Genomic DNA, 12613 nt, shown 5'->3' on the forward strand with positions numbered 1-12613 from the left:
CTCCAGCCCCTGCCACTGCCGCCGGAGCCGGTCCAGCCACGATGGAGGGAGGAAACGTGGACAAAAGCAAGGCAAGCACTTTCAGCTGCTTCCTTATTTTAGGGAATTCATTGAACAAAGTGAGATCATGGTCCGTTTTCAACAAGAGGCTATTTTGGCTGCCTTGGCCCAAGCAGGATCTGACGTAAGCCGCATGCAAAGTGAGAAAGTCCGTGGTTGCCTCTGCCCGGAATTGTCCCACAGGGACACGTGCGGCCCTTTCGCCCCGTGCCCGGCTGGAGACGTCACTTCCATCAGGCTCAGAGCGAGCCAGGGCCGTTCTCACCACCAGGATGTCCATCACTTTGGCATTTTGCAGGGATGTCCCTTGCTTGCTGGGGACTGGGGTGTCACCGCAGGATGCCTGGTCCCCCCTAGCTGCCTTGTCCTGCTCCGTGCCTGGTGTCTGGCAGAGCACTGTCTCTAAACCCCATCCCCAAACCCTCGTCTCCAGCAGCTGGCAATTAATGCTCCTCGCCAGCACCCCATCTGCAGCACCGCCACCTCCTTCCAGCTGTGCTTCTGCCTCAGCAGCTCCGGCAGAGAGGTTGAAAAACAAAAAAGCACCCCACAAAACACCTAAATAGACACAAACAAGGGAAAACACCCAATGTCCCAACACCTGCACCCAGCTGTCCCTACCTCAGTCAGCACCCAAGGGCTGGCAGCTGCGAGGGGCTTCTTAAAGCCCTCAGCAAGGACAGGGCCTCTTGGTTTGTGGGGAGAAGCTGGGAGCAGCTCTGGGTCTTAGCACCAGGTCTTAGCACCTGATGCTCTGGGCTTGCAGAGCCTCCCAGGCCGGTGCTTTCCCTGCTCTGATAATTGCACTCTCTTCCTTCAGGTTTCCTGGATGATTTCTATGTCCCCATAGGAAGGGGAAGCCCTGACGTTAGCCCTCCTTTCACAGAAGGGAGCTACACCTTCTCACTTCAGCCACACCGATGTGCAGGTCAGAGCAAGGTGTTTTATTGAGTAGAGGACAAAGGCAGTAATGTTGAGCGCCAGGTACAAGAAGACTGTAGGGGATGAAGGCAGCAAAGTCCGAATATTGGAAAACACAGGTAATTAAGGGCTATAAATAAATAGCATATGTGCCAGCTACTTAGAGTCTTCTTGGGGACGTCTGCTGCTTCCTCTGCAGGTATTTCTGGAACCAGGGTTCTTGGGGGTCCACGCAGACTGTTTTCCCTCTCTGCAGCTTGATGCTGGGGACAGAGGAAGGCTGGTGTTAGCTTGGTGCTTGCTGGCCCTGGGATGGGATTGGGGATTCTCCGGGGTAGCCCTGCTCGTGGCATGAGGCCGTGCAGCCTGGAGACCCCTTGGAGACCTTGGCTTGAGTCTTGCACCCGCAGCACCCCGTCTGACAGCTCCCCAGGCTGCTGGTTTTTGGCAGCCTCCAACAGCCTTTTTAACACCCCGGCTGGCAATTTAAAGAATTGGATTTGTTGGAATATTCGGCATAAATCGACAGGGAGAGTGTTTTGACCCAGGAGCAGGGCTGCTGCCCTTGGCCCTAGGGGGATGACCAGCAGGGACCTGGTGAGTGTGTGGGACCCAGCGAGGAGGAGCGCGGCGGCGGGGAGGAAGGCTGCCCGGGGGTGCAGCCGCCGCGGGATACTCACAGCACAGCTTTGCGGGAGCAAGTGGGTGATGTTGTCCTGTAGCTTTTGATGGCCGATGCAGGGATTTTGTCTCGGACGAACATCTCGGGGTAGCAGCATACGGTGTAGGAGCTGCGGACTGAGAGAGCAACAGAGGTTGGTGCTGCCCCATGCGAGTCATGACCTGGGTCAGTTCTCGACCAACCTGCCTTGCTCATGGCACCTATAACCAAGGGCAATGAAAATCCCGGATCTGGCACCAGATCTTCGCTCCCTGTTTAACGGGGATGGGGCAGCCCAGGCAGTTTTGGATGCCCTTCAGCAACTGAAACCCACAGCCCACAGAAACCCACTGAAACCCACAGAAACAGGAATTCAGGCAGTTTCCCTCCTCCTTACTTTTCAACCCAGGCTGCAGGAGTCGGGGATGGGGTCAGGGCATCCCACAGGGTACAAGAAAAGTCTCCAAGTCGGTACTTACAGGATTTGCCCTGGGCTTCAGTCCAGAGAGCACCAAGAACCAGAGAAACCAGGGCCAAGGAGAAGACCTTCATGTCGAGGTGGGGTCTCAGTCGGCTTCAGCGGCAGCTTGGTGCTTGCTGGTTTGAGGTAGCTTAGCCCTACCTGCTGCTTCTCGCTGCGCCTCGGCATTATATAGCCCACGCCAAGGCTTTCCATGACTGCTCTGGACTGTCCCCAGTGGAAGGGTTTATTTAAAAAATGACAGTCGATAAAGGGAAATTTTTTGTGGTCAGCACATCTCCAGCCCCTCCATCCTCCAACGCCGTGGCTAGAAGGATGCTGGAAAGTCTGGTAGCAACCCAGCAGCTCTGCACCCGGGCGATGCTCACGGGCCCGCAGTCTATTTTGGGTTCGGCTCTTGCCGCTGACAAACCACACAGGATGATGCGAGCATCCTCGCTCGCGCCTCTTCCAGTCCCATGTCTGTTTGCAAAAGAAGCACCTGCTGACAGCCCCTCTGTGATGCTCACCCTGCTCAGCCCAGCCCCAAGTGCCCCTGCGTTGCCGATGCCCCTCGAGGTCCTGTGCCCATCTCCTTCATCTCCTCTCCGTATGACCCCCATGAAGGGCTGTGTCCCTGGGGGACCTACCGTTGCTGCCCTGACACTGGGTTTTGCCCACGGGTCTTCATCCCGTTGGCAGGGATGGATGAAGGAGCATGGGAAGCCTCCTCTTGGCAAGCTTGGCACCAACCCGGGGTTGTTCCCACCTCCCCAGCCCCAGGGGCAGGGTCTGGCCTCAGGCTCCACACTGCGGGATGCCCACGGCTTCGTGTCCTCCCAGCCCCTTGCAGAGCTTGCTCCCATTAACACTTGGACGGAGAGAGGCAGCGGCGGCACCGGCTGCTCCCGCGGCGCAGAGACCTTCCCAGCCAGACGTTCACATACATGACGTGACGTTTAATGCCGTGCAGCGGGTCATACAACAAGTCACCGCGCGGACGCTTCTCCTCCACCCCTGCACGCGCAGAAGCGGCTCCTGGGGGAGCCTCTTGTCCAGCATTAGCTGAAGGTGCTGCTGCCTGAGGCCGGGACCTGGCTGGGAGGCTGTCAGTGAGGCTGGGTGCTCCTCAGCCAAGGACCCATCCTACCTTAGCCCTGGGATGGAGGAAAGCTGGGATGCAGGGAGCTGGGTGCGCTCGGGGGGACCCCAGCCTCCATCACCCTGAGGGGTCCACGTGGCTCCTCTGCTTCGAGGAGGGGATATCTCGGGAACAAGGAGCCACCGGCAGCTCACGGGCTGTGTGGCAGTGTCCCCCGCGTCCGCCCTAGCTGGGCAGGGAGAAGGAGCTGGCTTTGAAGGTCTCCTGGTACCTCCTCACCCAGGCCCGCCCGGCTTGGGCGCAGATCTCCTTGTCGTTCTTCAGCCGGAATCTGCCGGAGGATGGATGGGAAGGGGTCGGGGGAGGCCGGGCGCCCCGCGGGACGCCCCGGGGGGGCCGCGTACTCACATCACGGCCCGGTGCGGGCACTCGGGGCTTGTGGCATAGCAGTAGGCGATGTTGTCCCTCTTGATCCTGCGCGTCTGGAAGTTGAAGCAGCACTTGTCCGGCACGGCTGGGGCTCCTAGGGGACAGCGAGAGCTCCGCTCGGCCTCGCGGCGCCTGCATATCCTGCACGGAGCAAAGCTGGCCCCGCCGTCCCCCCCAGCACCCCGGTATCGCCCAGCCTCAGGCGCTCACTCTGGGCCAGGCTCCTGCAGCACAGCGCGGTGAGGAGGAGGAGGAGGAGGAAGGCACAGGCTGCCTTCATCGTGCCGAGGAGCAGCCGGGCGATGGAGCTGGCGGGAGACGAGCGTGGGGCCGAGGCCGGGGGGCTGCTTTTATTGGGGAGAGTGGGGCGGCGATGGTGTGGGAAGGGGAGGACCTGGTCCCCGGCCACGTCCCAAAACACGGAGCGGGGGGGATATTCCTCCGCTCCCAGCACGGCTCCAGGAAGGACACGTCCTGGCTCCCAGCTGGTGCTCTTGGCTCCCTGAGGGGCTCCGGCTCTTCCCAAGCTCATTTGGGAAGGCAGAAACAGCTGCCTTTGGGTGGAGAAGTCACTTTATCGGGTCAAAAATTTCCGCCGGAAACACCTTGTTGCACTTTTTTTTTTTTTTTTTTGCACAGGTTTGGGGACCTTTGGGTGCCAGGAGAGGCCAGGGCGAGGGCCTTGGGTCACCAACCCTGAGGCCGGGGCAGGGGCAGCGGCAGCTCCCTTCTCAGCCGGGTCAGCCTGGGAAATGCAGGGGCTGCTTTGGGGCTGTTCCAGCGCATTCTGTCCTTGCCCAGTTGGCCGCAGAGTCCTGTCTTCCCAAGCACATCTCGGGATGCTCCTCATGGATCCTGGCAACCGGTAGGGAAGCGGCTCGGAGCCGCGAGCTGGATCCGTGCTCCGGCACAGCTGCGGCAGCCGGGAGCTGTGTCCCAGCACAGCCTCCGTGCTCCCGCTTCACTCGCTGCAGCTGAGCCCTTGGGCTGGCTCCGTGCTCCCTCATCTATTTCGGGAAAGATTTTGCACCGGGACGCCCTTGGCATCACCTACCAGCTCAAATCCAGCAGCCACACTGGGAGCCAAGGCCCAAACTGGCTGCCTCGGGTGGCTTGTGTCCTTCTTGCTATGGCACAGCTGTGTCCCGAGCACCTGCGCTCTCTTCCCAAGGAAGACAGGTCCCAAGAAAGGTCCTGCGCTTTCTTCCCAAGGAAGGATATTTGCTCCCTGTCCCCTCTGCTCCCTCCGCACGCTCGCTGTTCCCAGAGCTGTCCTTAGGGAAGGTCTGGCTGAGCCCCTAGGACAGCAACAGCCTCAAACTGGGGGAAAAGGAGCCCCAGCGGGACGGCTGTTTTCCTCACAGTGAGGAATAGTCCTGCAAGTCAAAGAATGACGTTTTTTTTTGGCACTGGGAAATCACTCGCTTGAAGGTTCCCATGAAAAATGCCTGCATGGGGGAGCGGGGGAAATCCAGGGATGAGGTTACCAGCACCTGCTGCGTCCGTCCGTCCGTCCCACGGCCCCGCGACGCCCCGTCGCCGTCTGCCCCCGCGCGTCCCGGCTGCGAGGGTCCCACCGCAGGGACGATACCCCGGGATCATCCCTGCCTGTTCTCCCGTGTCCAACCGTCCCATGTCCGGCCTCTCTCTGTGTCCGGGGCCCTCGTGCACAGGGACTTGCGGAAGGGGATGAGGCAGAGCCATCGCTGTGATGAGTGTGGCCGGCCTCAGCTTGCCTCCCCGAGCTGGGGAGGGGGTGCCCCAAATTGCCACCCCCTCTTTTCCTGCCCCTTTCCCTGGTGGCGCGGGGGACATGGGCACTCACAGCACTGGACCCCGTGTCCCCGGGCAGCGCGGGGTCCCCGGGACTTTTAGCCGGGACTTTCCCACTGCCTCCCGAGGGCGTCGGGATGCGGAGGCTCCTGCTGCGAAGGAGGGTGCAGGCCCACGTGGAAATTCTGCCTTGTCCCCATCTCACCCAGCCCGCAGCCCGGGGGCGACAGGAGTGACCTGGGGCTTGGGCCCCAAGCAGCCCACCCTGTCCTGCCCCGTCCTGGGGCAGCATCGCCCCGTGTGCGGTCCGAGCGATGCTCCGAGCGGCACCGGCCAGCGCGGGAGGCAGCTGCTCTCGCTCTGAAGTCATCGAGCAATGGGGAAACCACCGCTTCCGTGGGGACTTTGTGTCACTGCTTAATCACGCTTCTTTTTTTTTTTTTTYTYTTTTTTTTTTTTTTTAATAAAACGCGTCCTCAGCTCCCCTCGCGCTGCGGTTCCCTGATTGCCAGCCCTGCTGCTCAGCACCCTTTTCTCTTTGCATTCAGTGCAATCCTGGTGCATCCATCTATTTTCCCTTCCCAATATCTCTCCCATGGAGCGTTTCCTCCAGCACCTCTGACACGTTCGGGCTCCTCTTCTCCCCCTGCCTCAGTTTCCCACCTCATGGTGCTGCTCCAGCAGCCGGTCCCTCCGCTCACTGCCTCTTTCCGCCCACAGCACCCACAAAGGCTCCGCTGCACCCAGTGCGAGCAAAACTTGTACTTTTTAAGCATAATATAGGCAGGTTCCCAGGCATCAGGAGTGCTCTGTCAGTGGCAGAGCTCCAGCTCCTCAGTCAGGGGGTGAAAAGAGCAGCCAGGTGCCCTGGGGATACAGGATCGGAAGGTGATCCCTGCTGGAAAATGCCTTTTTTTTTCCCCAGACACCGTGAAAAAAAATGACAGTTCTTTGGCCATCTCTGCTCGGGGTCAGCTGCCGTTCGGGGTGCGTCATGCAGATGGTTTGCTCGTGCTTTCCGGAGGCTCCGTGTTTTGTCCAATCGATGCTCCCAGGAGACTGAGGTCTAAGTGTGCTGCCTCCAGGACCGTGCAGCTGGGACAGCTGGTGCATCCCAAATAATAACTGTAATCCAATGAGCTTTGCCAGCTCCGCTCTCTTTTCCACAAAGCCGCGAGAATTTGCTTGATTTATTCCTCCAGCTCTTAATTCTTTATCTCTATCTCGGCTGGAACTGAGCTCAGCTTTCCCCTTATCTTGCCTCAGCTGATGACAAGATAACCGCTTCATAAATACCCGAGCCGGGCTATTTCCTCTCTAAGTGCTGTCGTGATCCTTGCCCTTTCCTGGCCGCCTGGGATTTCCCCAGCTCTTGGAGGCAATGGGCTGGATTTGAGTGGTGGCCACGTCCCCCTCGCCTGTCCCCAGGAGCAGATCTGGCTCCCAAAGCACCAGGGCTCTGCAGAGAGCAGCCAGAGATCCCATCCCCAAAGGGCAGCACTGTTTTATTTTATTTTATTTTATTTTATTTTATTTTATTTTATTTTATTTTATTTTATTTTATTTTATTTTATTTTATTTTATTTTATTTTATTTTANATTTTATTTTATTTTATTTTATTTTATTTTATTTTATTTTATTTTATTTTATTTTATTTTATTTTATTTTATTTTATTTTATTTTATTTTATTTTCCAGGCTGGAAAATCCCGCAGGAATCTATGATCTCACCCCAACACCTGCTCACCCAGGGCTGCCTCTGAGGGCAGGGAAGCTCTTCCATTCGCAGCTTGCCCGAGGTTTGTGGCCACTAGCTAGAGCGGCAACATCTTCCCGGAAAGGCTTTCCGCATCTCCCACTTCCCAATATTGCCGCAAATGGAGAACATACAGGAACAACACGGAGCAGATGACACAAGCCCCCTGTTCAGGGCAGGCGCCTCCAACAGCATCGCGTCCGAGTCCCAATTTAACGAATATTAACCACAAGCGAGCGGTGCTGAGCGCGTTGCCAGCACAGGTTGCAGCACTCGCTCGGGACACCCGGAGTTTCCCGTTCTGGGATGGCTCTGGCATTGCCGGGGAGTCCCCCCACACTGCTCCGTGACTCATTTCCCGCGGCCTTTGGGCCCTGTGTGCTGAGCAGCCCCAGCTGCAGAGCTGCCTTTGCACCAGCCGGCCCTGCTCGCGAGGAGCATCCGGGCCAGGCTTGCTAAAGCCAGCGCCTTCCCGCCCCGCTCCCCAGAGCTCCACAAGGTTCGAGCTCAAACCCACCCCCGATATCATCTACCCCTGTTGCACCCTGCATCCCGATCCCGTTGCTGGCAGCTTCCTCAGCGCAGGGCAGGCGAAAGCGGGAGGGGAAATCAGAGGCGGCCGATGCCTCCCCGGCCACGGGGCTGCTCTGGCGAGACCAGCCTGGCCCCAAACCCGCTGCTCGTCTCCTCCTGCTGAGCCGTTTAATTCAATTTGCGACCTGGACATCTGCTGCCTTCTGTTTTCCTGCTCCTGACTGGTGTCTCAGCTGGGAGCTCTGACCCTCGTGCTGAGCCAGGACTTAACCCCTCTGGTTGTCCCCTCCAGCCTCCCTGGCCTTGGCTTCCAGGTGGGCTTGGAGAGTGCAGCCTACCCCAGCCTGAGCTGCTCCTTCAGGTTCTGGTGATTTCTCGTTATTTTTTGCCTGGTGAAGTCCCAAAAACCCCACCCCAACCTGCCCATTTCCCCCCTCTGCTGCTGTTGAGGAAGGAGCAGCTGGGGACGAGGGGCTTGGCAGCATCTGCGGCTGCCCACGCTGCAGCACGGGGCTTGTGTCCAGGTTCAGACCTCAAACCCGATCCTTCTCCAGGGAAAAAATCACAGAGTGGCACTGCCAATGGAGCAAGGGGAGCTGGGGACCGCAGTGACGGCCCCCTGATGAGGAGGTGGGTCTTGAGCTGAGCGTTGGGAACGTTTTGCTGGGAGCTGCTTGGTGTTCGGAGCAAGGGGATGCGAGGCTGCCATGGTGCAGGGGACATGGAGATCCCTGATGTTTTTCCTCTGCTTGGCACAAGATGTCAGTGCCGCCCCAGGAAAGGCTGCCTGTGCCCTGGCCAGGGCGGCCTTTGGGCCTCCTGCTCCAGCATGTCCCATCCTGGAGTCTCCTTCCCTCTGGGTGTGCCTGGCTCCAGTCCCCACCGTGTCCCTATGGGATGGGCATGGAGTCCAAAGTGAGGCTCTTTGGACAGAGGAGCTTTGGGCGAGGCAAGAGCAGCAGGTTTCAGCCAAAGCCTCCTCCTCCTCCTTTCTCTGTCTCAGGGAGGCTCCAGCGTGTGGGTGCGGGCTCCTCTGGACTGTGCAGACCACCCTGCCTGAGGACAGTGTAGGAGCCGTCCTTGCGGACAGGGCTGCTCCGATGTGATCAGTGGTTTGCCCTTCTACAGACCATCACTGGCCACCGCATCTCCTGTGGGTGCAGGCAAGAGTCCAGGACCCCTGACTACCCTCAGGAAGATGCAAGATAGACCGAGGACCATCTCCCAGCCGTATAATCTGCTCCATGGCATCTTCTGCTACCAGCCACCCTGGGAGGAGCCTCCACCAGCTCCTCTCTGCCCGTTGCCTTCAGCTGCCACCTTGGTGGGTCCATTCACCACCTCCTCCTCAATGCTGCTCTCTCCTCACCTTCTGGGAAGACACCCAAGACAGATCCAAGGCAGAGCTGCCCATTACCTGCATTGCCAGAGGGTCTCCTGGAGCTCCCAAGGGTCCATCTGCAGCTCACGTGCGATGGGCCCCAGCAGGGGCAACAGGACTTCAAGTCATCGCACCAGGACACTATGTTCCCCGGCTCCATATAGAACTTGGTATGCGCTTCTTGACCTTCCCACCTGGAGCAGCTCTTGGTTCCAAGCAGCCTCTGCTTCCCATCAAGGGAATGCAACGCAGCCGGGATTGCTAATGGCAGGCATCTCCGCGGTTCGATATTCCTGGGTGGCAATCAGCAGAAAAGAGATGGAAAGCAGCTCTCCTCGGAGCTGGTGACCTTCAGCCGCGCTCCTCCGCTCAGGGAGGCTCAGGCATTAAATGTTGAGCTCTGTGTTTGCATGGGGAAGAGATTAGGTACTGAGCGATGGGAAAAAAAAAAATAAATGAAAAGGGACAAAGAGGAAATAGAAGCGAAGAAGCAAGCAAATAAAATCCTCTAAAAGTCACATGTGGCCAGGAAAAAATAACCAAAAAACTCAAAATAGTGTTGACAAGTCTGGAGGCTTCTGGGACCTTGGATGACCAGAAAAAATAACACATCAAAGACTTCACGTATGCTCGAAGACAGATAAAAACTCTGAGCCAAAATGTTCTATGAATATTTAACTGCCATCAATATTTAATTAGCAGATAGAGAGAGATTAAGAGCTGTATCTATCCTCGGCGCTGCCCCGCGCATCCTCCGTGGTGTCACCGCGGGGCTCCTTCCCGCGCGGGGACACGGCGCTGCTGCCGGGACGTTGTGGCTCAGGCTCCTGTTTGTGTTTGCCAGAGGGTGGGAAATGCCTCGGGGATACCCTGTGCTGCTGATCGCTGCCGAGAGCCTGCAGAGTGAGACGATGAGATTGGAAAAACGTCGGATACATGGAGGAGGTGGAAGGAGTTGAGGGCAGGGAGAGCTGGGGCCAGACCAAGGCTGTGGGTACTGATGGCAAAGCAGGTTCCTGGGAGCACCCAGCTGAGCTTTGGCCATGGGAAGCCGGTGCTCTCGCAAGGGACAAGCCCTTCTCTCCTTGGCTTTGGGGAGAGCCACTGGGAAGAGACAGAACCATCCTTAAATCAATCAAAAGAGAGCAACTCCCCCCAAAACACCCCTCCGCGCAGGGCCGCGATGCCTCTGCAGCACCCGCCTGTCTGCTCTGCTGCTCCAACCTAATAATAACGGCGGCTCCATCAAAGATAAGTGATAAGGGTGCTGGGTTGGAGTCCCGGGGTTTCACAGAGGAATTCAAAGCAGTGGAAGGGGGAGGCAGGAGATGCTGCCCTGATGCCAGGGAAGATACCCCTCTGTGGAGCCCCAGGGAAGACACGGCCTCGGAGCCTTCCTCCAGCAGCCGCTTCCCTCCTCCCCAAAGCTTTGGCTCTTTGAAAGCTGCTGCACATGATTAAAACAGGAGCTTCAAGAAAGAAAGGAGCTAAACTGCACTAAAAACCAAGAGAAAGACTAAAGGGCGGAAGGAAGCGGAGTGGGGAATGGCTTGAAAAAAGCAGGGTTTTTTTTTAATCTGCCCTGCGATCAGGACCAGCCCCATGACCAGTTTTCATGGTAATCAAAGAGGCAGCAAAACCCTGTAATCAGTATTTGGATAAAGGGTTTGGTAGCAGCGGGAGGGGGCTCTCCAGGAGGGAAGGATCAGGCAGGCAAGGGATGTGGGACATGGGGACATGGATCCCAGAAGAGATCTTGGAAGGAGGTCCCAGAGGTGGCCCTGGTGGAAGCTCCAAAGGGTTCTGGAAGAGGTCCTGGACATCTCCACATGTCCAACAGACTCTGGCCAATTCACAACCGAGTGCTGTGACTGTGGCTCGTGTCCAGCATCCCTCCAGCTGGCTCATCCTTCCTTGCCCCCAAATCCCTCTCCTTTGGAAGAGATCCTGGCTGAAATCCTGGTGACAGGACTGTTACGGGCTTGGACAATGCTCTGGAATGGAGGCTTGGTCCTGGAGAATGTAGGGAACGAAGGAACGGAGGTTGGGGATGGATTTGAAGGGAAGATGCTGGAGAACCCTGGCCTGGGAGTCATCTGGAGTACCCGTCAAGCAGCTCCTGGGATGACGAAGGATTTCCAGAGACAGCAACGTGTTCGTGGATGTTTTTCCAGGAAGCAAGGAGCTGGGAGGCTGCATGGCTGGAATGAACGGCTCCAGAAGAAGCCACCAAAACCCAGCCTGCAGTTGCCTAGTGTTCGTAAGGGGAGAAAGCAGTGCCTGAGCCCCAGAAGGTGCGAGGAGCCCCTGGGAGCATCACGGCTCCCCTGCCCCTGCCTCCCCCGTCCCTTCCTCCACAGCTCCCTGGCCTCCAGCGGGCCATTCCTTGCGCAGGAGGCTCATCCTGCGCTGCAGCCAACACAGGGCACTAGGAGAGGGTTTAGGAAGGGCATGGATCCTTGGCGCATCCCTCCTGCCCCTCCGCGAGGGCCCCGGCCGCTCCCCGGACCAGGGCCCGGGAGACCTGGTGTCCCGCCGCGGCTCAGCGAGGCGCCGCCGCTTCCCGGTTTCGGGTGAATTCCCTCTCCAGGAGCTGCCTTAGCCGGAGGGGCCTGGAGAGGGCACCCAAAGCCAGGCCGAGCCGCGTTCCCTGCCCGCCGGCCGGGGCTGCTCCGCTCCGCGGTGCCCGAGGCGCGCGCGGACCCTCCGGCCGGGCCGGCCCGAGCGCCGCGGGGCTCCGGGGACTCCCCCCACACCCCACAGGTCCCCAGGGGGTCCCACAGGTCCCCGAGGGCACCGCGGCTGTGGAGGCACCTGGGGAGCAGCTCGTATCTGGAGTGTGAGAGCCGGCCGCTGTGCAAGCCCGGCCACACGGCCGACAGGGAAGACCCACTGCCCAAAAACTCCTCCGGGCTCCTTCGGATCGGCATTCCCTTCTCCCTTTGGGAAAACTGCAGACGACTGCATGAGGAGCAGGGGCTGGAAAAGCCAGTGGGTGCCTTTAACCGATGCCTTTAACCAGTAACTGTAACGAGCATCCATAACCAGCATCCGTAACCAGCATCCATAACCAGCAATCCACAACCCGTATCCATAACCAGACTCATGGGCTGGGCTCATGGGGCTGCTCCATCCGTCTCAGAACCCCTGGAGCAGCACACGCTGCCCGGAGCGGCTCCTGGGCGCGCAGCGGGATTATACAGGAGCACTCGCGTATGAAATCGCTTCCCGCGCCGCGAGCGGCCGGCGCGCGGGGAAGCGGCACCGCGCTTCCCGGCACGGCGGCGAGCGGAGACCTGCCGGGCCCCCGCGCAGCGCCGCGGTGACGGCTGCAGTTTCCATATCTGGGCCATTCACCACTCGAGACTTTTAGCGCCCCGAGCAACGGCATGTACTGCTGATGAGTTCTTTCTGCTCCAGTAATTACAGTGAGGAATTTGTCAGAACGAGCTTTCTAAAACCTTCTTGTCTTGTTCTGATTTTACCTGGAGTGTAAAAAGTCATTAGTATGGTAAAACGGAGGCTGTGCTAAGCCA

The 12613-nt window shown here is 58.5% G+C and overlaps 3 protein-coding genes across 3 annotated transcripts in view; 1 reads left to right on the top strand and 2 right to left on the bottom strand.

Moving 5' to 3' along the window:
• Positions 1 to 1049: 1049 nt before the first annotated feature.
• On the bottom strand, positions 1050 to 3503 carry LOC112945405 (C-C motif chemokine 7-like). Its single transcript, XM_026036997.1, has 4 exons — positions 3484 to 3503; positions 2122 to 2585; positions 1662 to 1779; positions 1050 to 1244 (listed from the first exon to the last, which is right to left on the bottom strand). The coding sequence occupies exons 2-4, from the start codon at positions 2192 to 2194 to the stop codon at positions 1142 to 1144; spliced, it is 294 nt and encodes a 97-aa protein (XP_025892782.1). The 5' UTR covers positions 2195 to 2585; positions 3484 to 3503; the 3' UTR covers positions 1050 to 1141.
• On the bottom strand, positions 3085 to 3913 carry LOC112945385 (eotaxin-like). Its single transcript, XM_026036970.1, has 3 exons — positions 3844 to 3913; positions 3613 to 3727; positions 3085 to 3535 (listed from the first exon to the last, which is right to left on the bottom strand). Exons 1-3 carry the CDS (start codon positions 3911 to 3913, stop codon positions 3430 to 3432), a joined length of 291 nt encoding a protein of 96 aa, XP_025892755.1. The 3' UTR covers positions 3085 to 3429.
• Positions 3914 to 10013: 6100 nt separating this feature from the next.
• TMEM132E (transmembrane protein 132E) overlaps positions 10014 to 12613 on the top strand; it is a 38852-nt gene continuing 36252 nt past the window's right edge. The window contains exon 1 of the mRNA XM_026036971.1: positions 10014 to 10071. Coding sequence (XP_025892756.1) covers positions 10014 to 10071 — 58 coding nt within the window. The remainder of the gene's footprint in view (positions 10072 to 12613) is intronic.

The sequence above is a fragment of the Nothoprocta perdicaria genome, unplaced genomic scaffold (assembly GCF_003342845.1).
Source record: "Nothoprocta perdicaria isolate Ctin4 unplaced genomic scaffold, notPer1 scaffold_189, whole genome shotgun sequence".
NCBI classification, from domain to species: Eukaryota; Metazoa; Chordata; class Aves; order Tinamiformes; family Tinamidae; genus Nothoprocta; species Nothoprocta perdicaria.